The following is a 26,948-nucleotide window of genomic DNA, read 5'->3' on the forward strand; positions in this document are numbered from 1 at the left end:
AGCGAGTGGGAATTGCATCTTTCATTTCTGTATGTCTTGTGCTTATACAGTGTTTTACCTCGACAGATGTCAATTTAAATAGGCCCCCAATGGGCCTAAAGACAGGGTGGGATCTTGATGGAAGCGAGGCTGGGCTGAGGGCTTGGGAGGGACTCGCTCTTATGATGAAGCTAAGAAGGGATTTAAAAATTTGTGATAAGAACACTTAATGTGAGACCCACTCTCTTAACAATGTTTGAAGTGTATAACACAGTGTTGTTCACTACAGGTTCCGCGTGGCACAGCAGGTCTCTAGAACTTAGTCATCTCGCACACCTGAAACTTTATACCTGTTACAGAGCGAATCCTCATGTCCCTCCTCCTCAGCCGCTGGCGAGCACAGTTTTACGTTCTGCTCCTTCGCGTTTAACTCGTTTAGATGTCTCCTCCACGTGGAGTCGCGGGGTAGTTGTCCTCCTGCGACTGGCTTATATCACTTAGCATAAAGTCCTCCAGGCTTCCCCGCGTTGTTGTGTATAGCATGCTTCAAGAAGTGGAGGTTTTTGGTGTGAAGAGCAGCCGTGTACCGATGCTGGTGCTCAGGTTTCCCGGGCTGTGGCATGCTTTCTCCCCTTCCTCCGTAAGACATCCTTTAGTTGTTAGCCGGGCACAGCAGACGGCAGACGCAGTGTATGCAGCCTCCAAGAAATGCCCTGGCAGAGCAGGGGGACACCCTTTTCTTCTGCGTCTGTCTTCCTGCATGGAACGGGGACCGAATGGCGGGACTCCAACAACTGTCGTGTGCCGTGAGGGAAACTTGAGAGTCAAGCATCAAGGTAGCAGCTGTCTTTCTCAGAATGGATATCTTTGGACACTTGCATGTGAGAGTGAAGGAAACTTCTATCCTGTTTAAGCCACAGTTATTTTTTTTAAACGTTATGCATAGCTGAAACTTATCACACCTAATACATGTGTATAATTTCATTTGATCCTGACAATAACCCTCCGAGATTAGGTACTATGATTATCTCCATTTATAGGTGAAGAAATTGAGGCCCAGAGAACCTAAGTAACTGTCTCGGGGTCACACAGCTGCTGAGCAGTAATGCTGTGATGCCAGCATCCCCTCTTAGGCACTGCAGGGCGTGGATCATATGTAAGATGAATCAGACACAAAGAGCCCCTCTTGGTCTCATGTCTCTCGTTAGGCTGCCTTTTTAATAAGACCAAATGATGGGTCTGACCTTTATTAAACGTGGATAGTGCAGAGCAAAACTCTTATCACAAGTACTAGTGGAGAATACAAGATGTTTGGGTTGGGCTGTTTTGACTTTGTTACTGAAAATCCAATTTGAACTGACTTGGAGAATGAAGACATTTGTCAGTTTACGTAACGGGAGATTCAGACAGAGAGTGGTCTCAGGGTCTGTTGGTTCATCAGCTAAGTCATGTAGGCTGATGAGCTCATGAGTGCTCATCACACGAGTTCTCTTCACCTCTGTTCTGTGGCCCACAGTGTCAGCTTTATCCAGAAGCTGGTTCTCCTTGCGGGGACAGCAAGGCTGCTTGTAGCATTCAAGATCACATACTTTTTTATTCATGTCTAGCAGAAAGGAAGAAGGTATTTCCTCATCTTTGTTTTAAAATTGAGGTAGAACTTTCTCACGAGCTCTCCATCAACCTTGGCTGTAGATGTAGGACATTGGTTGTGTATAATCTGAAGGGAGATGCTAATTGGCAAATGACACCCTGGGAGTGGATGAGGTGCCTGGCTGCCTGCTGGCAAACACCTTATTTGTGACGTTGACAAAAGGACACTCCCAATGGGCCAAATAATTAGACATCTGCACTGCATACCTCCCTCCTCCAAGTCCTACATTGAGACTACAGTGGTGACTAAATTCCCCTCCTCCGTTGATCAGGCGATTTAGTACAGGACGTACCCTTCATAACCAGATGTGGCAACAAAGGTGAACTACGGTAATGCTCGTGCTATGACAGATCCACAAGCAGAGTGATTTGGTCACCTCCCTCATCCTAAATGCTCTACCTCTATTAACACAGCCTAACGCCACATTCGATGTTTGCGAACTGCAATAAACGGTCAACTTATGTCAACTTGAACTCCTGCATGTTTTCTGTAAGGGCTACTCTTCAGATCCATCCCTATCAGGCAAAGAGGTTCAGAAGAGCTTGTAAGTGAGAAAAAGGGGCCACAAACCTGAGACCAAGAGAGTCAGCAGAGTGACCAAAAGAGTCAGATGCTTCCATCTTGGAAGTGACTAATGGTGTGTGGCTTGTCCCTGCCCTGCCCGTTTGTGAGTGGGAATCTTCTTTCTTGAGCTACGCATTAAGAGTATATTGATGTGTTTAAAGTCATGGCCCAATTCCCAGCATCTTGAAGGAATTCATCAGTAAGACTTTGCTGTGTGGACGGAAACCGTCCACACCTATAACCTGGGCCTCCGTCTCTCCAGAGCATTGAGATGCGTGGAAGGCACGGCTTCCAGGACTCGGCCGCCTCCTCCCCCGTGCTTCCCTTGTTGGTGCTCTCCTCCCAGAATGCAAGGCTCCTCCCCAGCCCCCTCAAATTCTTTCTCACTTTCTTTTTTGGCAGAGCGGGAGGGTGTGGCTTGAGGAGGTTGCAGCCTCTGCCCAGTCTACAAAGGGAGGAAACTGACAGGAGCGCCTGGCAAGCCTTGACAGACGTTTCCTGGGTTTTGTGCCTAAAGGCAGGCACTGGGGAAAGGATTAACAATTAGAAATGTCTAACAATAATCATTAGCAAGGTCTTTGCTTGCTCCCAGGCAGACAATTCTTGTTCTTTTTCAGGTTGTAAACCTTGTGTCATCAGAAGAAGGTGATTCCTGAATCGGCTTTGTAGGATGCTAGGGCAGCAGAGTTTCCTCCAAGTGTCTGGCGATCGGTCGTCTGTCCATCACAGACTTTGGTGTTTTGCATTTTTCTCTTGATGGCATCACAGGCACTTTAGGGGACGATTTGAGATACTGCTTCAGAGAGCACTGGCCAACGGTCATTTAAAATCGGAGACTTAGCCACAATATTAAGATAATGATACCTATAAAGCCATTTAAAATAATTTTTGTATTTAGAAATGAAGTCATCATTCCTGGTTTGACTAGATACCTGTTTAAATGACTAACTCTACCTCAACTTAATTGCTGATCTTCATATTGGAAGTTAATACATAATTTTAAAATCAATACTTTCTCTTCAACACTCAACAATTGCTGCCTTGATTCTCTATAAATTAAAAGTGTCTCAAGTGACCCGCCTGTACTAATACTTCATTATCAAAGCTTCCCTGATAGCAGCACAATATTATTGTCATGGAATTCCCTGTTAGCAGATAAATAGGGACTTTTATTGCCAAGTAATTTTAAATGAGTGAGAGTTAATTTTTCCCTCAACTAAATTCCTCAAAGGCTAGAATTGTTATATATATATGTGTGTGTGTGTGTGTGTGTGTGTGTGTGTGTGTGTGTGTGTATATAGCAATTATATATATATAATGTAGTATATATATTATGTATTATATATATAAATAAATATATATACATACACATATATACGCATTTGCTTCTTCCAAAATAGTCATTGAATCTCCTTTTACATTTCTGTTCCTGCTGATATCACTCTAGTTTCAATGATCATGTCTTCTTACCTGCACAGTTGTAACCTGTCTCTCTTTATAATTTGTTCTTATCTCAATGTGCCCTATGTGCAGGGGCCGGACTCTTTGGAACAGTTCTCATTTTGTTACTCTCTTGCACAAAAGTGGTTTTTAAAAATGCCCACATTTTTTAAACTAAAGAGTACAAAATCTTTTGCCAGATGTTTTTGAATTGCCCAGGTCCGATGACCTCTTAACTCTTATTTGACATTTCCTCTCGCATTTTGAATTGTTTGACCTGAATTTTTTTTTTCCAGAACTTGTTTCTCCCTTATCTTCTAGAACAGCATTCTATCTTGACGCTACCATCTCTGTTAACTGTGTCTTAGTCTTTTTCACTGGATCTCATGTCTCTCGAATGTTGATATCCTCTAACAGATGCTTGGCCTCTTCTGTTCTCTCTCCGATTGCATGTTCTTTTGGAGAGACCCAACTTATTCTCATGCATTAACTTTCACGTATGGTGAGGACTGCAGAGTCTTGTCTACCTGGTTCCAAACTTGCATTTTCAAATGCCTAGTGAGGAAACCATTTGTTTGTGTCTTCCATTAAAGTGACTTCTTCAATGGCCAGAAGTAGTTGCATTATTAAATTTAGAGAAAACCCCATTTTTCTTGTGTGTAAATGACGTATAAACAATCTACAATGGTAAATCGACATTCTGTAATGGATGAAGAAGAGAGAAGGACAGTGGCAAGAAGTTTTTACTTTTGACTTTGGCACTTATTTGCCATATAACCTTAAAAACATCATTTAAACTCATGGGGCCTCAGTTCGGTGTCTTTAAAATATGAGCTAATCAACTTGAGGGTAGTTTGTGTGGTCGAAAATGGGCCGGGTCCAAAGTCTTGTCTTGGTTCTGCCCCAAAAGAGCAAAAGGACGTTGGCAGGTCATTCCACCCTCGTAAGTCTTCCTTTCTTGTGAAAAAAGGAGATTGGATTAGTTACCCCTTCTTCTAAAAGACCTGTTGCACACACTATTATTTTATTGTGAGGGTCATAAAATTGTGAAAGCGTTTTGTCAGTTGATAGGTTTTATACAGTTCTAAGGTATTATTAACAGCTACAAATAATTAAGTTTATTTGTTTTAAATGAATGACTAACGCAATTATACACTGCAAGTTGAGCACAACCAGAAGGAGCACCTGAAACAGGAAAAGTATAAAAACCTAGTAAAAGATAAAGGGAGCTGCTTTGTACTTCCCTTTATCTTGTGATGCAGTGTAGAAATCCTATGATATGGTAAAGAGATAAGTTGCTATATGACTCAGAATTCTCAAAGGTTTTAAATTATAGGGGGAAAGAAATTGTAACCCTTCTAATTCATGAGGTTTTCTTGTTCATATTTTCTGTCCCATTCAGGCACCAGCTGAGCAGTCAACCAGTTTTTATCTTCTCTCCTAGGCGATGATTGTAGAAGAGATTTGAGTAGCCATCCTTCCTTGATCCAACTTCTAGTCTGCCACAGGATGCGCGCGTGCGCGCGCGCGCACACACACACACACACACACACACACAGAGATTGAGAGAGAGAGAGAAAGAGAGAGAGAGAGAGAGAGAGAGAGAGAGAGAGAGAGAGAGAGAATAAGCGTGTTTGAAAGTCAATTCATTTGGAAATCCAATCTGGGCAACTTAATTGACATTATACCTATCTTGATTTTATGCAACTTGACATTTATAACTCTATAATGTTAATTTTACAACAACAAAGGTAATTTTAAAACATCAATTATAAGTCAGATATCCATGTTTTGTATGTATTAGGCATAAGTATATCTAAAATGTTTTTTATTTCATCAAAACTTAACTTACTTCAGATGTTTGTCTTGTTTTTAATTCAAACAACAACTCTTTTCTATTTAAGCATGAGGATCAACTTCTCTTAAAATTTACCTTAAAAATTTACTCTCTTAATTTCTTTAACTGGGCTATGCAGAAGATGTTCCCTCTGAGACCTGAATCTATTCAGACTTGAACTTCTTCAGTGGCTTCTACCTCACCGATGAAGAGTTCCAGACAGGTTATTCATTAATTATTGTCATCAGTAGCCTCTCTCACAGTATTAGCTGTCAGATTCACTGCTTAGCCTCTTTTGTCATCGGCCTTAGTAAGACCAACCTGGGTTTACCCTTCATTACAATGCAGAGGCTGTAATGAAGAGAGGAGGCGTGGAATGTCACCTTGCCGTACCAGTTGTCATTCCTGATGCTGTGAACCATTTCCCAGCTTCTTCTTAGTCATTTCCTTTCAACTCTCAGGTGGTGTATGTTTTATTTCTTGGACTTGGTTGGGTAGCTATTTAACACTGAGATGTGCAAATGGTTTCTTTATATTGTCATTTGCTTTTAAGAAGAGTTCAGTGTCGAGGAGGGCTACATGGTTTCAAGCTTTATGATACTGTATTCAAGATTTTTATCTCTTTGTGTTTCCAGGTTCTAATTAACTAAAAGCGTTATCATCAGTCACTGGTTTATCTGAATCAATCTTGTTTCTATGGTGATACTATTGAGATTGACTGGGATGTGTTCACCTTGACCCTTGGGGCGGGGTAGGGAAGTGGAGGAGGAGAATGGCATTGTGATTGGACTGGGAAACTTTGTGCCATTTATTAACACATTTATGAGGTATCAACATGCATGACATCTCTACCAGATGGCCTGTGAAATAGAGAAAGTATGCATACATTTTATTGCTCAAGTTTAGGTTAGTAGAAGTGGGTGGATAAGAAAAAATTAGGAACAAAAGCCTAAGAAATGGCTGAAGTTCGTCTTAAATAATTTAAGAATTTTTTTTCCAATTAAAATAAAAATATACAAGCACAAGGTCTTTTGGTGAGTTCTAATACATACTATGGAATAAGTTTGCTTATTCGTTCCTTCAGGCACATTTTTAGGTATTTGCTATATGTGTCAATTTGTGCTACACACTGAGGATATATGTTTCCTTATTTTCGTTGAGGAAATCATGGTCTAATGAAAGAATAGATATACATTTAAGTCTAATCTGATAGTGATTGAACAGTCTGTTACAAGTCCTGGTGTGTGGTCTTCCCCTTCTGTTTCACAACTTGCCATTAGGGTGACAGCAATTTCCAACCCTTTCAGGCCGAAGGCATGCCTATGAGTGTCCTAGGCCATTGAAAAAGCGATCTCCAGCATAGTACAATTAGGAAAGGGGTATCCTGTGGAATGGAAAGCCCACACCCAAAGCGATGGGAAGAATGGTGGACTTTAAACTCCCACGGTGACAGGCGGTATTCTCTGGAGCTTTCCCGAAGGTCCACAGGCTTGAGTCACCTTCTAAGCAACAACTCTGCGTTCTGATGGACAGTATCCGACTCCTCTCCATGTAATTGTCCTACTTCTACTTATAATTTCCCTTCTCTGTGCATTCTGGGTGGCATTGGACAGAATGCATGGAAGTTAGAAGAGTCACAGTGTGCTGTACAGAAGGGAGCTGGGCCCATTGTATTATCTTGGAATATAATTTTATGCTGTTTCCTTTGGATCTCCCTTAAAATTTTGCTTTCCCCAAAGTGTAGTTCTGTCTGTGGACTTCGATGGATGCCTGTTGATTTTCAGAATATTGTTCATAAATGCATAAGTAAAACTTATTGGATTGCAAAGGAAACACATGATATTGAAATATAGTCATCAAAATTTTAAAATACAGTGATAGAGGAGACTTCTGCTTCTTGGAAGATGGAACAGATGCTCTTTCCCCTGTTCTTCCCACCAAAAACAAAGACAAAACCTTGTATGTAATGAGAGAAAAATGGGGGAGACGAGTTGAATGACAGCAGTTTTATCAAAAGCCACAGAGACTAGAAGAAATGGTATATCATATAATTTTTCAAGTGTTGAAAGAAAGGAACTGTCAACCCCCAAATTTCACATCTTTAGGAATGAAGGGGAAATCCAGACATTCACCAATGAAGGAAAATTGAGACCACTTGTCACAGGCATACCCATAACGAATTTGAAACGTAAGTGGCAAAAGAGAATTTAAAACAGAAAATCAGGTGTTGGACATTCTACTTCATCTTTTGCAGTTAAATAATTAATTTAGAAAATGAACAAACTGACATGAGCAGGCATTTCACTAAAGAGATATACAGATGGCAAGTAGGCTCATGAAACGATGCTCACAATCATTAGTTTTTAGGGAAATACAGATTAAAACCACAGCGAGGTAACACTCTACACCTACTGGGATGGCTAAAAAAAAAAAAAAAGTTTTAATGACAGATGCTTCTGAGGATGAGAAAAAACTGGGTCACTCATGCATACATTACTAGTGAAGACATTAAATGGGATAGCCTCTCTGAAAAACAATTTGGCAATTTTCTTACATTACTAAACATACAACTTCTAGTTGTATGAACCAACAGTTATGCCCTTGGGCAGTTATCCCAGAGAAAGGAATACTTCTGTTGACACCATAACCTGTACGTGAATGTTTATAGCAGTTTTATTTACAACAGTTAAAAACTGGAGGCAATCGAGAGGTATTTCAGAGGGTTAAGGGTTCAACAGACGATGCTACGCTCCCTCTGTGGAGTACTAGTCGGCACTAAGGGGAAAAAGCCACTGAGTCACGTAACATCTGGGATGGATCTCCGCAGTATTTGGTTGAGTAGACAAGCCAGTCCCAAAAGGTTATATACTATCGGATTCTATTTATATGACATTCTAGAAATGAAAAAAATTACAGAAACGAAGAGATTATCGGTTGCCAGGGTTTAAGTTTGGGGTGCAGTGGAAGGAAAGTCTGGTTGAGTATTAAAGGGCAAGACAAGGGATTCTTGTGGTGCTGAAAGCGTTCCGTATCTTGACTGTATCCCTGTTGAAATCTTTTACTAATTTTGCACAATGTTATCAACACTGGGGGAAACTGGGTAGAAATTACACACGATCTCTCTGTATTTCTTAAAAATGTATATGAATCTACACTATCTCAAAACAAAACATTTACTTAAAATAGTGATGATAAATGTTTGTACTTTACGATTTGAACAAGATCTAGTGGCAGGTCTAATTGCTATTGAAATTTGGAAGTAATGAATGTAAACAACATTTCAAAATATCTTCAGCAGTTGTAATGTGACTTAAAAATATCTGTGATATCTGTGACAGAGTCTCATGTCTCGCTGCTACTGTTGTGGTTTGTTGTTTAGATTCACAATGGAAGAAAATGCTAGATTTAGTCAGGAGTTAGTGAAAGTTAAGATGTAATTCTTTCCTATCCCAGAGCACAGACTCCCAAAAGGTCTGTGGGCAGGTTCAGAACCTCGGCTCTAGAGCATACGTTAAGTGATAAACAAACAAACAGACAAGTAAACAAAGTGGACACCAAGCAAGATACAGAGTTCTCTTTCTTATAGAAACAATTCCACATCTTGCATAAGAAATGAGAATGCTTCTGATTAACAGAGGAGGTGGGTTTAAAAGCAAATGCAGAAAAGAAAATATTAAAGTTTTGAGATGGATATGATCTCAGTAGGAATGCTATAATGAAGGTGAATTGAAAAGAAGAAATGTGAATTCCAGGAGAACAAGCGATAGCATTTGATGTGATATTGTAAGGAGAGCTGCAAATCAAATTTTTATCTCTATTTCTTGTTTTATACTTATTTGCTCATTTAATACTTTCCTGCCACGTTTGAACTGATAAAGACAACAACAGTCCATGAGATCAAGGTAAAAATCATGTGCATTCTGGGTTTCATTTTATAGCGATCTATTTTATGATGGTACTCCCCACTCCCCCACCTGCCGCCCCAAGCCCCTGTGCACTTACTGAGTCCCAGATTGCCTCTTCCGTGACTTTAGAACAATTACACAAACACAAGTTCCCGTTTAGCATTGTATGGTAGATGTTGACTGCCTGGGCAGTTTCACTTCTTCTTTACTAACAAAACCTGAATTTCCTTCAGCTGCCCACATCTCCCCTAGGCATGTTTCCACTCCTGGAAGAAAGACTGGTGTTAGATCTTTGTGATCCTTTGCAAATGGTCTTTGGAAAAAAACAAAAAAACAAACCCAAAACAAAACAAAACAAAAACCAAGGCTTAATTTAATCAGTGCATGATTTCTTTCCTGGACTGCTGCAAGTGGATTCAATTAGGCTTAAGAAAGAAATTTTTCTTTCTGTAGTTGGAAGAGCGATCTTTTTGTCTGCACCGCTCCTCTATACAGTGGCAGTCATTTGGTGACCGTGATGGGAGCCAGTGTGCTGACGGAACAGAGGCGTAGAAAGGACCGAGTGGAAGAGAACTCTGAGTGACGGACAGCTGGAGCTCAGATTGCACAAGGACTGGTGTCCTCTCTCTCTTTGAATGTTCGTATTTTTCCTGTCAGCTCGGTTGTGGTTTGCTATTACTTGCAGGCAAAATCATCCTAATGGTAGATGTTAGCAAGGAAAATGTAACAGGGGCAATTCACTAAAGCCTCTGCTCCCTCGATGGCAGAGACTATGTCTTGTTCATGGCTTAGTTGGATACTTGGCTGAATGTTATTGGATGCATGAAATCGACATTTTAGTTCTATTTCCAATTCTCATGAGCAAAGGAGTCTGTTCCCTTGGAAAACTTACTTTTTTTAAAGTCAGGATTTTTGTATTAACTGACAGTTAGTGATTTTCCAGTCAGCAATATTTCCTCTTCTCCATCGTGTCTAGAAAGTTATACAAAGTAGTGTTAATAGCTAACAAATAAATAATATTGCTGTTAAGCCCCATTGGGTAGTGCTGTCATACGTACTTTTCAAGTATCAATCCATTTATTTTGGTGGGGGGGGGGCGGGAAGCAAAGAAGCCTATAAGTCTATTACTACTCTTTTCATAGATGAAAGACCCTGAGGTTAAAATGTCCCATGATATGTCTGTGTTTAGTCACATAGCCAGTTTGAGAGATGCAGATAAGATTTTAACTCAGGCAATCTAGCTTGATTGCCTTTGTGCAGCACGTAGAATATACTTTTCCTACTTAAAAGCAACACAGTGATAAAGAATTTCGAGAACCACCAGCTATGAAATGTATTTGGGGAATTGGAAAAAAAGAAAGTGTACATTTTGGTTTATGATCTATCATCTCAGACTCAACTCTTAAGTGCTATGCTTTCCAACACCGCAGCCTCTAGCTAGCTACCTGAGCATTGGAAATGTGCCCAGTGTGGACTCGAACGTGCTGTAAGTGTAAAGCACATACCAGATTTTGAAGTCTTAGCGAGAAAAAATATATAAAATATCTTTCATAATTTATAATGTGGATTACATATTGAAGGGATAATATTTTGAATATACTGGGTTATATAAATATATTGTTAAAATCAATTTCACTTATTTTTTACATATTTTAAAGTAGCTAGAAAATTTAAAATACATGTGGCCTATTAAATCATAACTTTTTTATTGTACAGCACTATTGATTTTGTGTACAGTGATGTTTCTGGGTTCTTTCTGTATCTTCTGAGTTAAAAAAGTCTCACGATTCAGAGATAGTTCATTAATATTAACATTTTCAATAGTGGATGGATCATTGACTCTTGCCTGAATCTAATTATATGATGACTAAAACTTATTTCTAAAATGATTGTTGTTAGCCACTCTAAAAGTGCTAATAATCTTACTAGCGATTTTGTAGAATGCTACAGGATTTTTGGCACTCTAGAATCTGAAAACAGAAGTAGAAGACATTATAAAGAGGTAGAACTAACTCCAAGCCTGACATTTAGGCTGCCATGCTCAACGGCCATTTGTGTAAGAAATCACTCTACGTGAGAATGTGCTGGTTTGTGCCAAATGGAGATTTAATATCATAAACTTCCCAGCAAACAGGGCAAAGGTCTACTAAGTACCACCTGCTTTACAAACCAAATGTACATCTGGTCTTTTTCAAACTATACCGCAATTCACAGAAATGGCATGTTTTCTTAGTTCTTTTGATATTGCAGTTCCAAAAAGCACTCATTGTAGATAACCCGTGCCTACATTTCAAAGCTAAAGACTGAGATAATAATTTGGGATGAAAGTGGAAATAGGCCTATGGGACTGGAAGTTGCAAATGCACTGAAAAAAGAAAAAATCAGATCCCTTCTTACCCCAAAGTAGACAGCAGCAAATAGTTTCTTTTTACTCTCCTTTTTGGTCCATTTCTCTTTTTTCTTATTTTGATTTTGGTATGACGTCTGTACATGCTTAAGATATACACGAGCTAAATAAACACACAGCCTCGCTCCTGAGGGAACTTTCTATATAGGTCAGTGTACTTTTTAAACCATATAAATATCAGATTAACTTGGGATTCAGGAAAAACCTAATGTTAGGACCTTATCCAAGATCCACATACTTTGGTTTTCTGCCCCTTAAATTTGCAAGGCAAAAAATGTAGAGCAAAAATGAAAAACTACATAGACTCCTGAAAAAATTTTTTTTTGTAAATGACTTTAGCAAACATAAATGAAATCATTTATATCACTGATACATTTTTACCGAAGAGTTTGTGAGTCAATAATCAATGAACTAATCAGAGTGATCAAAGGATACTGAGTATCTCTATGTCTGGAAACTTACTCATTAAAAATTAAGTGGAATAAGCCAAAATGGTTCAGTTAGTTAGAAGATACAACTGACACTCCCTTGGCAATATTTCATAGAGGTGAAACTTGATCTGAGCTTTGAAAAGTGAGTAAAATTTAAGGGAAGAAAGAGCATTTCCAAGGAAGGGAGGCAATTTGATCTAATAATAATAGAAAGATAATTTATCTCTGGAACAATAAGAAAATCCAGTCTTGAATATTTCTGGTCCGTGGTGAGAAATAAGGTTGGATAGGCAGAAAAAAAGAAATAGTGGAGAATTTTAGCCTAAGGTACAGAAGTTTACCGTGATTTGGAAGATACCAGAGAGTTCATATGTTTTTCTGGTTTTAAGAGTGACGTGAGAATCTCACCGTTCAAATGGCAGTCTAGGGAATAAATAGAAGCAGGACATAGCATCTGAGACGTCTTGAGATCCAGTTGCGAGGATGACAGTCGTGAGTAAGAACCTGGCTGTAGGAAGAGAAGGACAGGTGCTCGTGGTTTCCCGGAGGAAGCCGTCATAGAGCTGGATGACGAGGCTGGCTGATGACCTTGAGGAAATCTGCTTTTAAGAGAAATTCAGTGTAGCCTTGAGTAGTGATCCTGAGCTCCCATACTTCCCATTCCTTCCTTCTCAGTAGATGACCATTTCTTCTACTCCTTCACATCATTCTCGCCCAAAGAAACTCTTCATCAATATTTGCAAAAAAAAACTGAATCAAATTGAATCAATGTAATAGCTTTCAAATGTACATCCCCGCCAAAATAACTAATTGGCTGCACAAGTATCATAGCACAATGCAAGGTGTCATTCCGCTTTCCCTCTTTCTCTTGATTTAAACTGTTTCTCTACACTGAATACTCTCCCCTTCAACCGTATTAGTCCTTAGTAAATCTACCTTTTCTTTAAATCTCATCAAAAATGTCACTTCGCTTTGTTTCTTGATTTATTCCAGCTAAAGGTGTTTGTACTTCTCTTTTGATAATTAATCGCCAATTGTAGTCCATCTTATGTTTTAATTTTTATACGTTTTTTCGTTAGTTACTTAATTGGGGCCTCTTTGAGGACAGGGACTATGTCTTGCTTGTATTTATGATTTAATCTCTGTAGGGTTTAGATCAGAGTTCTGCACAGAGTAGGTAATGTGTCATTTGCTCTTAAGCAATATTGAATTATTTGGTGACACCATCCTGGTGTCTCTGGTGTAGGGACAGGGCATCTCTCATCTGGAGCTATTACTGAAGTCTGCTAACACACCTTCATGCCTCCAATTCAGCTTTTGTATTGCTGCCTAAATTATTTAGCTGATGTTGGTATCCCATTGGCTCAGAATAAAATCCCAACTTTTCATATTCAAGGTCCTCTGTCATCTGGTCGTGGGCCATGCTTCTATGCCCATCCTGGGCTTGATGCTGCACGTGCAGCGTGGGCATGGGTCCTGGCACACAATAGTTTTCTCAGGCCTTTGTTTAATGCTGCCGCCTTAGGCTGGGATGAGCCTCCTACCCCTGCTGGTGACTCTTCTTTTCATCCTTCAGGTCACAGGACCAGCTCTTTTGCGTGGTTATTATCACCTCAGGCAACTCTAAGTTACTCCTTAGCTAGGATGCTGAGAATTAGGTAAACATCTCCTTCCAACGACAAAGACAACAAAAATGGTTTTCTAAAGTTGTCAAAAGGCATCTAATTCAGACCTTGGGCATCTCTGTACGTGTCAGAGTTCAGTGTTTAATAGTGGTGACACTCTTATAAAGTCTGACTCCTTCTTTAGCTGCAATTTTTGGGCTGCCACAGGAAAACCGAGTTTGAATTAGGATTGTACCTGGCACAGGGCGAGTACTTGCTGGTCTCTATCCCTCGTCCATAAAATCTCTCGTGATACAGAGAAATTTCCTTCACTCTGCCTTCCTAGAAGGCGAGAATTGCTGCCATTAATGATTAAATATTGTGGCAAAATAAACACATCGACCAACCTGCTACCAAAGACCTGCTTCCTATGAAATTTCGAATGAGCACTTTGAGCTATTTCATTAAAATTCATATATTGCCCCTTTGTGCTCACATGACAGATAAGAGACAGTTTCTTCTCCTTTTTTTCCAGTGGGACTATATGAAATTACCATATTTTGAAACACTCCTGGGCTTAAAATAGATGAAAAATGAAACATCAAAACGAGTAGACTGTGGATCCTAAATGTATGAACTCTGAGAAACTGGAACATCAAGTAATATTTATTTGTGGAGGTATGTGGTTTCTAATCTTAAATCTATTTCAGTTTGTTCCACACTGGAGAACATTAGAAAATACCGCCTGAGTAAAGCCTGTGGTTTAGCGGCCCTGAAAAAGCCAAAACTCTTGTTTTTTGTTAATATAATGTGGCTTCTCCTTCTATTAAAGGTCAAAAGTTATAGAGAACATACTTAGGAAGAGGTTTGTTTGTTTGTTTATTTATTTATTTATTTATTTATTTATTTATTTATTTATTGAAAGGATAAAGCTCCGCAGGTATGCTCAGACATCTAAGCCAATAGGGATTTTAAAACCTTTATTTCCTTGTGCATTGGTACATCTTATTTCACCAACATTTATTTATAACAGCTTTTAATACTTATTCATTTATTCAACAACTATGTATTCAGCTCCCATCGTGTGAGAGGCTGGGTGCTAGGTGTTAGGATCTAGCAGCGAGCAGAAAAAGACAGTCCTCAAATTGTGACATTAACAATCCAGCGAGGACAGACCTAGGATGATCAAATAATCATACACATTAATGAGAATGCTATCAAGTGCTCTATTTTAGAGCACCTGGGCTATAAGACCATCTCAAAGGGGATCTGATCTAGGTGAAAAGGTCAAGGAAGGCTTCCTGGAGGAGGAAGTGACAATTGCATCGATATATGGATGATGAGTAAGAGCTAAAATTGCATTCCGTACAGAGGGACTATTATGTGCAAAGGCCCTGTGAAACCAGTGGGCATGGCACCTACAAGCAGATGCAAGAAGGCTAGTTTGGTCAGCAGAGAGAGCCGGACGAGATATGGTGGGGACAAGGTTGGAGCGGGAAGGAGGGGTCAAGCCATGCAGGTGTTAGACCATATTAGGGATAGTGCCTTTATCCTAATTGTTTGGGAAAACTGTCAAGGGAGACAAGAGCCATTTGTGTCTTGAAAGGATCGCTAGAAGTAACAGAGAACATATTGGAGGGGGACGGACAGTAAGGGGAGGTGAGCTGAAACTATCGTCGTCATCCCAGGCAGAGGTGGTGGCGTCTGTGATCAGGGTGGTGACAGAAAGCAGGCTGGAGATTTGAAGTAAAATAAATAGGACTTGGCGACAACTTGGATATATGGCACGACTCCTGGGTTTCTCTGCTGGCTCAAACCTCTCCAAATTAAGGCTTGTGCAGGCCTGATATATTTATTCTCCAAAGAAAAATCCCTTCCGATGACCCTTCCACTATTTATGGAGAACCTAGTATATATTATTCTGGCTGCTGGTGACAGAGTGGACAAGGCAAAGTCTCTCATGGAGCTTGTGACTCTTGGTGCCAGAAAGTCTGATTAAGGTAGAAACTAGTGCAAGCACAGTGAAAGCAGTTTAAACTAAGGGAGTTCAATTTTCCTTTTAGCAAATCAAAGCAAGTTTTTTGTTTGTTTGTTTGTTTGTTTTAGTGCTTTATAATTTTTAAAGCCCCTTACTACCTCACAGGGACCAGTGGGACAGGCAGGAAGGTGTAAATTGAGGAGCCGAGGAAGAAATCATTACTAGGGGTTTAGATTTTCCAAATCCAGGAGGAAGACACCTCTCCTTATTCGTTGTTTTATTTTTTTCCTTTATTTTTGCCTTGTTTTGCCCCCTCCTCCTTTTTAAAATGAGGAGACTGAAAAGCCAGTCTGCTGGGGAAACACATTCCCTTTCTAAAAAGCCAGTTGGAAAAATAACGCATTCAAGGTCTTCCTCTCGACACAGATTAAGTCCAAGAGGCAGAAGTACGCTTCTTTTGCCTTCATCATTAGCGAAAGTAACAGGACCAGATTCTTTCTTGGCCCAGGGAAGGCAGGCTAATTAGGAAGAGTCGGACTTTGCGATCTGTTGTGGAGGGAACAGTTTCAGGTATGTGTTTTGGAAGCTCATGCCAGTGCCCTGTGGGGGAACTTGGAAGCGAGGGAAATAAAGAGACTGGCCTGCGTTCACCTTAGCTTCCCCCCACCCCCATTTGAGAGTCTTAGGTACGTAATTTTGGTACTTTGTCTCTATGACATTATTTTAGTTCTCACATTTAGCTCGTCTTTAATGGGTCAGTGTTCTTTTGTTTCCATTAATAACAAACTTGATTTTTATGAGATTGTATTAGAAAGCTTGATCCCAGGGAGGTTCTCAGGATGCGATCATACTTCCTTTGACCCGCCGAAGCATTAGAGATCGGAGCACATCTTCCTTGCAACTCTCATTTCTCGGGTCTGAGGCACATCAGTTATGATGCCTCTTCTTTACCAGAAAGGAGATATTTTCCCTTGTATCCGCCATATTCCCAATTACCAAGCAAACACAAAACACCCGGATCTGGACCAAATTTCCAATGACATTATTTATCAAAATAAATTTATTAAAAGTATTCAAAGACCACTTCAAAGTTTAGCTGCCTTCAGGACAGTTTTTGGCACTCATAACAGATGCTGAACTTTCTACACAACAGTATTCATTCTATGACACCCCATTTAACAGTTAAAACACAGACCATTTCTGTTTTAGCGTTATATGAGACAACAGTACTGATGACCTGTAGTCATAAGAACTTCAATACGCTTGCACGTAGTAAACATTTTAATGTTACTTAGTACTAAGACAAACTAAAACTAAAACCACTGTGTGGTAATATAAGACTGATTTGGGGAAAGATGCACAGCCAGCTAGCTAAGGCCACATAATCCCAGGCCTACTGATAATGAAAATGCTTTTGGACCATAGTATTACATTATATCTTTTAGTCTCACAATCCTGCTTTACCAGTGGGAGACACACCACATTCGGACCACTCTCTCCCTGTGTTCTCTACAGTTAAGGAAGTCCTCCGGGCACTAGCTTCTCCCCGACGACCACCAGCTTCCTAACTGACTCCAGCTTCAAATCAACAGTTCTGAGTGATGTCTCCCGAACACCCAGGCTGAACTCGTCAGTCTTTGGGGCAGGCTGCAGCCTTCCCCCTTAGGAACAAAATGAAATGTCCTCCACTTTTGGGCTTCAGTTTCCATCTCATGTAGCATGGGGCTCTGAGGTGATCTGTGGCTTTTTACACAAGTCCTGGTAGAATTCTGACTCCAAGAAACGGGGATAAGAGTTGTTCTCCATCAAGCTGTATACCCTTTTCTGGGCAGTTGTAAAGCAGCCACTTGTAGCCTCTTGTATATTTTGGGCAATTAGAGTTTTGGTTTGAAAGTCTATATTTATCTGAAACAAAGTAAAAAAAAAAAAAAGGTGTCTTATTCCATATTCAGAGTTAGAGGTTTAAATCTATTTATTTAATATTTGAAAACAAAACTCTATAATGTGCGATCAGCTTCACAAGCCTAGTCATTGACTGAAATCTAAGATTAGAGAACAAAATTTTACCTCCCCCAACCCATCTCTTTTAATTTGACTTCAATTCTTTTGTTTCACTTTGGTGCTAAGAATGTTCATAATATGCTGAAAGTCAGCACTTTCGCCCGCTTACCTCTTTTGGAGCTTCTTTTTCTATGAAGTCAGTATATATTTTTCTTGCTTTCGAGGACAACTTTTGGGGTGACTTGGTTTTTTTGAAGTCTTCACAGGCCAGCCAGAATTCAATATTTTCTTCACAGAACTCAGATTTTAAGAAAGCCCTGAACGCAGCAAGACCATCTGGAGGAGAGGGAGGGGGAGAAAGAAGCATGCGGAATGTGAACTGAGTGACCAAATAATCCCTTGTATTTTTTCCTAGAACTCCCATTCCCTTACCTCTGCCCCATATTTTATTATTTCTAGACGATAGCAATTTCCTGGATTTCGCTCAAACTTGTAATCCTCAGAATTTAGCTTTTTAAAGACTAAGATGCCAGTAGGCCAAAGGCTTAAGTTGGCACACTGCTGTAAAAGACAAGAATACTTAAGTTGACTGTCAGTGAAAATTTTTATAGGGAGGCACTAAGTTCCCTGGGAACTAAGCCTCCTGAAAACACTGTATGCAGTGGAAAAGCTGACTGAATCTTAACAAAGAGCAATGGCCACTATCACTTTTTTAGGTTAATTTTCTTCCCCATCTGAACGAACCATGCACGTCCAGGGCTAAACCCTGGGAGATAAAGGAGTATGTCATAATGACTGTAAAGCTGAACTGCATCATGCACGCTGCTCTTCTCTTTTGTGGACACAACTTTTCCAGACTCTTGTGATGCTTGGAATGGATCAAATTCAGGAAGTGAACTTACATTTACTGGCTAGCAGCTCATCAAATGCTTCTGACCACAGCTGTGCTTCCTCAGGAGAAGGCCTGAAAGAGAAGTTCCGCATATTAGCTTATGTATGTCAGGGCTTTGGAGTTCTCCTTTTCATCAACAGCTAGCTAGTCATATAGGCATGAGCATGATTTTCAACTTACTTGATGAAGGTTTGCTGTTTGCTTTTCTTGCCAGTTTTGGGCTTCCCAGGAGAGGAAGAATGTTGCAAGAAGTAGCTCAAACGGGTCTTCCAATCTTTTAATCTAAAAAAAAAAAAAAAAATGTATATATTCACTGAGTGGAAACACTTGAAAATGCTCCTGCAGCTGTTGGTATTTTTACCAAAGTCACCCAGTAAATACAGACAAACCGAACAGACAAAGCAAGAACTCAAGTCGGTCTTACTCATGTAACATGTGAACCCTGTGCTTTTATGTATGGAACACAATTAATTTTATCCATTTATCTGTACTACTAGTTTTATAACTAAGGGAATAACTACCTATAATTACCAGGATATTTTAAAGAATTTAGTTTGCATAGTTCAGATGCTATCTCTGGCAGGCAAAAGGCAGCAGTTTTTCTGCAACGTTAATTACAGTCCCGAGGCATTTCACCCTTGATGAAGCTGACAGTGGAACTGCCTTGAGCCAGTCCATGCTCATCCCCCTTCTGTCCTAACAGTAGGAGGTTCTGGACCACACCAGAAGCTGTGCACAGCGAGGGGTGTGTGTGGCCGAGGCACCCACTCCCTGACTACAACACTCATTTTGAGATGATCAATTATAAAATTAAAAAAAAAAACAACAAAACAATGGTTTTAAAACGAATATATTCAGAACCAGCAAAAATACCTCCATCGTCGCAGCTGTGTAAGATGATCAGAACTTAAAATGCAGCGTACGAAGGATGGGGACGCCCTTCAGCCGCAGGATTCCCAGCTGTCATTTTAAATGCCGGGGGACACAAAGCCAACCGCAATTTCTAAGCGCATCTACCACCGCCTCTGTATCAAGAATTTTCTTTAGTTCCTAAACTCTGATAGTCCTCTCACGCAACAGATTTAACCTTACTTAGTAAATTAAGCGTTTCCACATTTTTTTTTCTGCTGCAGAGGCGCAGGCAACATAGTTTCCCATTGTTAAAACCGAGCTCCAATGCATAGCGTTCGAGCAAACCCACAGAGCTAGGTCTGCACTGCTGGCAGGGGAGAGAAGAAAGCCGTACTCACAGGGTCCGCTTCATTTTTTCCCGCTTCTCCTCGCTTTTGGAGCTGCTGCCTGAGCTCTTGTCCATGGAGCCACAGTCGTGCTGGACAGCCAGGAACATGGCACTTTGCATTATCGTCCTGCCTTTGGGGCTGATTGTGGCCGGGGCGCGCCGCAGCACTACTTATAGCAGGTAGCGGCGTGGGGCGGGGCCTCGCGATTCAGGTCCCGCCCCCAGAGGGCGCCTATTGGCCAGCTGCAGATGGCCCCGGGGGCGGGGTTAGCCTGGCCCGAGGTCGTCACGTCTCCGCCGAAGGGTATGAAAGGGAGGGCGCTGCTGACGTCTGCCGTCTCGGCTTTTTGCGCACTGGGGCAGAACGCTGCAGCGGGCTGGGGCCGACAGGGAGCAGACGAGGACCTTTCACTCTGAGCCCTCACGCTCACCGGGGGCCTTGGCCAAGGCGTGGCACCTGGGCGGGACCGCAGGGCCGTGCCTGCAGAGGTGGCCGAGGGCCGGGCGGGGACGCTCGCTCCCCCACACGTGCCTGCTCCTGACCCCCGAAGCAGGTGACGATTCCCTGCAGGCAAAGGCTGCTGGCTGAGAACCAGAGTGCAACTGCCTTATTTCAAATTAAGATTGTCCCCACCTTTTTTTTTGAGCGTGCACCTTGTCCCCACGCCTCATTTCTTGGTCTGTAAACTGAGGCCCTGGGGAGACCCTTACCGGTTTCTGCGCGACTCTATTTAATTTGGGGAAGGACGCTGTGAACAGGAGGCACAGTGACAGTCCACGGGCGGTGGCGTGGTCTCCTCTGCAGCTTGCCTGGGCATCGTGGGGCACTTTGTGGCATGAACGTTAGGGAAGGAACAGGAGAGAGTGACTGGGTGTGCGTTTTTGAGCGCGATGAGATAACGTGACTGGGTCTGTCTGTGGGGCTCAGGGCTGACTGACTCCTCAGGAGTCGTGGCTGCCTGTTTCCAGAACAGAAACCACAATGAGACAGGGGAACACCAAGACCTCGTAGCTGCGATGCGCCAACATCGTTCTAGTGCAAAAACACCAGGATGTAGGAGTTCCTCATGAGTCATTCTCAGTTGGCTTATAATTTATCGGAACACTTAATAACTGGCAAAAAGGGAGGGTAGGGGAAGTTAACAGTTGCTTAAATAAGTTTAACTTCTTAATTCTTCAAAAAATCATCTTTGCTTTAGAAAGCTTTAAATGATTCGATTGGTAAGGCAAAAGAGATAACCTCAAATATGAAACTCTTTGATTACAGAGAACGTTATTAGAACTGAACAGTGGAATATTTAAGTGGTTTTCCCATCAAGCATCCAAGGAGACAATAAGATTAACAAGATATTGACTAGGCTGCAGATATTCTCCCTACTTTGCATTACAACTGTTCCATTTGGAACCAGCTTAACATTTTCTTACGGTGAGCTGCCAGTAGTTGGAGCTCACAGGTCGACTTGGAGGGTAAAATCTACAATTATTGCTCTAAAGAAAAGCCATATGCTTTATTATGGAAAGGAAAATCATTTCGATTTTCTAAATAAATACTTTGAACATGTTTGCAAAATATAAGAATGTCACTTCTTCCAAGCATATGCTTTGTGCTTCATCTCTGAAAAAACATCGCTTAAAATTTCTCACATCTACTTACTCTTTCTAATGATTCAATATTTGTTAAATACGTGCAATATGCAAACATTTGCTTTTTCTTGCCAGTAAAAACCTCAATATATTTTTACTTAGAACATTAAATGGTAGAGCTCGCTCATAGTGGAAGGGCTAGGTGTTCTGACAAGTAGCAGGGACAGAGAGCTGGACAGGTGTCAGGACCCTAATTGGAGTCTCAGCTTAATCTACGTTAAATAAATACATGTTAAGTAAGTGTTGGGATAATCCGATCACAGCTCCTTGAGCTCCAGTTTCTCATTTGTGTGAACAATAATGTATCTTTCTTGCCAACCTCATTGTCTATTATGTGAATCTTATGTAAAAGGCCTCTGCAAATTCTGAAGTACTGTACAAACTTGTTTTTTTGCATATGTGTGAAGAAAGGAAATATTTGGAAGCATAGTTACTCAAGGTAGAAAATCATTAAAGGATTAACTCAGTTAGTTTATAAATGTGTAAGTACTGTTTACATAGCAAGATATAATGTCTCAGAGAATTGTAGAGTATCAAGCTCATAGATACTTACTAGATACTTAGTAAATACTCTCTGGATAGTAAGCAAATAAGGAAAATAAGTGAACTATTCGACATTTAAACTTTTTAGAGATCTCCAAGCAAGAAAACTTCAATCATCTTAATATATTCACAAAAGTGAATGTGTGTGTGTGTGTGTGTGTGTGTGTGTGTATCCATGTAAGCAACTGGTTTAAATACAGACTATTCTAGATGTTTCTGTAAGCATTTAATATAATGCTTTGCTTTTTTCATAAACCATATCCAATTGACAACTGGTATTATATGGCAGAAAAATATTTTTTTCTTGAAAATTAGGAGGTCGATTGACAAATCTGAATGTAGTTTATCATTTCTGTATTTATGGGAAATTTTAAGAGTTAAGCCAATACCCTCTATAGACTGAAAGCTTTTTGTCAAAAAATCGCCAAGTTATTATCTTTTTTAAAAGACAGGCAGATATATATTTAAAGCGAAAACTAGTGTTTCAAGACTTCCCTTTTTTTGTTGCTGTTGTTGTCGCAACTGGCTTTTAGGTAAATGGGATTGCTCAATATTAAAATCACACATATTTTCCATTCTGTGGTAGATGTTACACAGCAAACCACAGCTTGAGAGTGGCTTGGTAAACTAATCCTACATCCTCCATGTTGTATCTATCATGCCCCCTACTGGAGAGGCCCTGCACACATTAGTGGTTGAGGTTCTCAGCATGGTTCTTGAACTTTTTGTATTAAAAAAAAATAATAATAAATTACAGTAGAAAGCAAACAAAAAAATACAAGTTTCTGGTAATGCCAAAGGGAGAATATGAAAAGCAAAAGTCTCCTCTGCTGTACTTCTCCCTTCCCCTCTCCCTGCATGTGAACTCTTATTAATAAAAAAAAAAAATCAGTATTATTAGCGAAAAATATTTCATATTTATGCTTTCGAAATTTAGAAAACAAGATATATGCTCATAAAAACCCCACAAAAGGATCATTCTATATATTACTCCGTGCTTTGCTTATTGGGTAAAATATCTTAGTTCCTAAATTTATGAAAGCTGTAAACCTATTTACCTCATGAGGTCTTAAATGGGTAGTAAGTTTTAGAAAAAAGGAAAAAAAAAAAACTAGGAAATTAAATGCCATGTGGCAAAGGGTATGATGAGTAATTGGAAAAAATGAAAGCCGTAAGCACCCTACTTGTTGACCATATTTGAGGAAGTGTGACACCTGTCTTGTTTTTCTGTTTTTCTTCCTCCTCCTCCTCCTCCTCCTCCTCCTCCTCCTTCTTTTTTTTTTTTTTGAGGGAGTTCTTATTTAACTTTAGTCAATGAAATATTCTTCTAACAGAATGTATGTATACACATTTCTGTTCTCCACTCTTCACCCCTGATATAATCTGAGATTTAACATTATAATCAATGCCCTTTCTTAGAATGTAACGTGTATACCCAGAAGCTCATAAGAGAGAAAGTTAGTGTTTTTGTCAGGAATTAATCAGTGTTTCAACCTAACACTTGACATATATTTTAGAAGAGTTAATAATTTTACCAGTCCTGTGTTGGTAATTCCAGTGATAGTACTTCGTGGTTCCGTCTTAACTTCATCCATAGTATAGGAGATGTCACACTTCAAACCCAGGCAGGACCCACTTAAATTGAATAGTCCCGTCCTTACTAAAATATCTGAACTCTCTTTGGAAATGAACAGCAGGAGCATCACAATTTTTTTTTTTCCAAATTAAAACAAACAAACAAACACCTGTGTTGACATTCCTGTAGTTGAAGTGTGTAGTCGAAGTTGGGAGGCTGTGTCCCATGTATGCCCGGGGCTGCTCTCTCCTGTCACGGTGGATTACACAGACTCTCAGGGGAGAGAAGGGTTCGTAGATACTTTCTTATGTAATAGGTTGCCTGGAAGGCATCTTGCCTACAAAGTGAAGAGGTGAAGCTAGGCATTTCTTCCTTGGAATTTCTTCTGCCTGGGATTTTAGTTTCTGTGTACAGAATTTTGTCAAATCATTGCAGTACCCAACGTCCTATTAACTTTTTTTTTTGGAATATTGAGATATTGGTTTCATAATATACAAAATTTCAAAAGGGCTATATAATATCAATTACTGAGAATCTGTCTTTTTTTTTTTAAGTTTGAAGAGGGGCTGCTGCTAGTAAATAAGGAATCTTTTTGCACTGGTATTTCCAGTTTACTGACTGTTCCTTTGTAGAGAGTATTAATCCATTTTAGACATTGGTTTTCAAAGGTCTTTGATCTACAACTGCTTCATAAGAACCTAAAACTTTCTGGATGTTCTCTCCCAAGCACATTATTTAAAACACTCAAAAAATTCCTAAATCTTAACAAAATTGGAAAAAGGGTAATGCTTTTAAGGAGATACGAGTAGGCCTTGATAGTTGTCATGTGATAAACATTCAAGTCTTAAATGCTGAGCTAATAGCACTAGACTCCATAACATCCTTAGCTTCAAAAGTCAAAATCATTTGACATTTCTTTTTATAAATTATCCTTAGGAGGGTAGGATGGCTGAAGGGCTTACCTACCATTGGGACAATTCCTTTAGTTCCCAGTTCTCCATGCTACATCAGCTGTGACCTCAGGCAAATTGTTCAGCTTCCTTGTGCCTGGTCTTCATATCTTTAGGGTACAAGTAATCACAGCAGCTGCCCTTTGCAAGGAAATGGAAGGAAACCAGTGTGAAGAACGCCCTGAAGACGTGGTGATGGTAGTACTGTACATAGTGCAAGGGGCTGGCCTTGCAGAACCTCTTCTAGGGACTCTGTCCCATTTTTCTGGGGCTTTCCTAGCACCCATCATTTGGTGCTGCTCCTAGGATGCTCTGTCTCCTATTTAGGGGGAAGGGTTGAATCAAAAGAAGGCCCTGAGCATCTATCAGTTCAAGGAAGACCAGGACAAGCTCCGCCTGGCCTCTGTGGAGGACGCGGTGTGTTTGGGATGGGGCTGGACTAACGGAGGGCTCTTTAGTCCGTGGTCCTGGGAGGTTTGCAGCTGGTGCACACCAAGGGGCCCTGGCCTGTGCCATTGCTGCCTGGTCTTCCTCTGTTCTTGAGGGCTTGCTTATCCATCCAGTTCCTCGTGGTCCCCGTGGGTGCTTCCAGATGCCCCATGGGGAACCCTGGGGAGACAAGGTTATTTTTTTCAAAAATGTTTTTCAAAAATGTTTTGCAGTTCACATGCTAATTTTTTTCATATAATTTGGAAAGATTCTCTGTTATCTTTATAGGGCGACTTCTCTCAATATTGGATATTTGGTGAAAATTTATTTCTTTTTCTCAAAAGTGCAGTTTAGGAAGGACATATAGTTGCTTCCATTTCTTTGCCTGTTCCTTTCTAATTAATTGCATCCTCCCCCGGTCCACCCTCCCCGTTTTCTGATTCTTGCAAAGCTATCTCGTTTGGAGACTTTTAGTCTTTCAGTGCATGACTTCTTTTCTTTCCTTTGAGTAACAGGGTTCATTTGGTTTCATATTCTTTGAATATGAAAACTATGTTAAAATAAACCTAGCTAAGGCCAACAGAGTCATCTGGACTAGCTCAGCCTAGATCAGCTGTATTTACCCCAAAACATCTATCTGTGAGTTTCTTCAAAACTCCTCTGTATTCATCTTCATTAGAAGTCTCCATTTACTGATGCATTCGTTATGTAGTTCAAGGTTATATAGTCCGCGGTCACATAGTCCAAGGTCCCACCACCATCCACGTTGGAGCAGCAGGCTGATCTCTCATCTTCGGAGATGATCTGACTTCTGTAACCATTTAGGACTTGTTCTATGTGCAGCAGAATCTCATTTTATTCAAACCTTTCTTCCCCCTGATTAACAAGTTTGCTCACTCCTTCTGTCCAATTGTACACATTCCCAAAGATAAAACTTCATATCTGAGGCATCTTTTTCGTGCTGTCTAAAGCGGCTCTTCACTTTCCTGATACACGTTGAAGGATATTTTGCGTGTAGCTGCTTGGAATTGGATGTGTTTTGATGTATCTTCTGAAGATCGGATATTTCTTGCAATGCCAAGTTGCTCTAAATGTTTGAAATTTTCTTTACTAAGTCCTTTTCTGAAAGTTTTTTAAGTCCTAGAAAAGAATTGGAGGTTTCCAGCCCTTTATTAATGGCCTCCATTTTTTTTCTTCTTTTTTTTGATAGTTTGTTCTTGAGTCTGGCTTTTATAAAAGTTGATGCAAGGCTTTCAAATTCTTTTTGAATAAGGTTAAACTTGTCAATAATTTTGTATCTTTTCTCCAGAAGGGCACAAACTTCAGTGACTAGTTCTCTGTTTTGACCTGTATAAGGTAGACTTTTAATCATTAAAAACTTGACAACAACTATAAATAACAGCATCTCCCACAGCAATCCATGGGGATCTGGGTCTTTGAAGTGAGCATCATTCTGATCCCCAGATCTGATGGAGACAGCACTCAAAAGAAAACTAAAGAAAAATTTTATTTTATAAAGATGTCTACAACTTAAATATTTCAAATAGGTTACACCAGTCAACAGTTTAAAGTAGGCAGAAACACTATACACAATGCAAAGTAGAATTCTTCGCGCCCACAAGTGATAAAATAAGGTCCTTTTAATTTGTATTAGGCAGAAATTAAATCATATTATAATTTACAGAGAAGGTGGTGAATAAGACCCACCAGGCTTTGTTATGTGGGAGAATTCACACGTAGCTGTGTCGATGACCCGTGACCGCACGGAATGTGAGGGATCGCTGGCGTGCACACTGGGAATCTGAGGGCTAGGTTTAAGCTCACCATCCAACACTTGATTTTGGATATTAAACTCTCCTTTGCCACTTACGTTTTGA

At 40.2% G+C, this 26,948-nt stretch overlaps 1 protein-coding gene and 1 long non-coding RNA gene across 2 annotated transcripts in view; one reads left to right on the plus strand and one right to left on the minus strand.

The window, feature by feature from the left end:
* LOC107498965 overlaps positions 1-26,948 on the plus strand; it is a 98,266-nt gene that overhangs the window by 63,355 nt on the left and 7,963 nt on the right. The gene's annotated exons all lie outside the window — the stretch shown is intronic.
* Positions 16,827-20,072, minus strand: RGS2 (regulator of G protein signaling 2). The gene is made up of 5 exons (XM_016122675.2): positions 19,940-20,072; positions 18,870-18,971; positions 18,700-18,761; positions 17,967-18,133; positions 16,827-17,701 (listed from the first exon to the last, which is right to left on the minus strand). The coding sequence occupies exons 1-5, from the start codon at positions 20,047-20,049 to the stop codon at positions 17,507-17,509; spliced, it is 636 nt and encodes a 211-aa protein (XP_015978161.1). The 5' UTR covers positions 20,050-20,072; the 3' UTR covers positions 16,827-17,506.

The sequence above is a fragment of the Rousettus aegyptiacus genome, unplaced genomic scaffold (genome assembly GCF_014176215.1).
Source record: "Rousettus aegyptiacus isolate mRouAeg1 unplaced genomic scaffold, mRouAeg1.p scaffold_m13_p_18, whole genome shotgun sequence".
Taxonomy (NCBI): domain Eukaryota; kingdom Metazoa; phylum Chordata; class Mammalia; order Chiroptera; family Pteropodidae; genus Rousettus; species Rousettus aegyptiacus.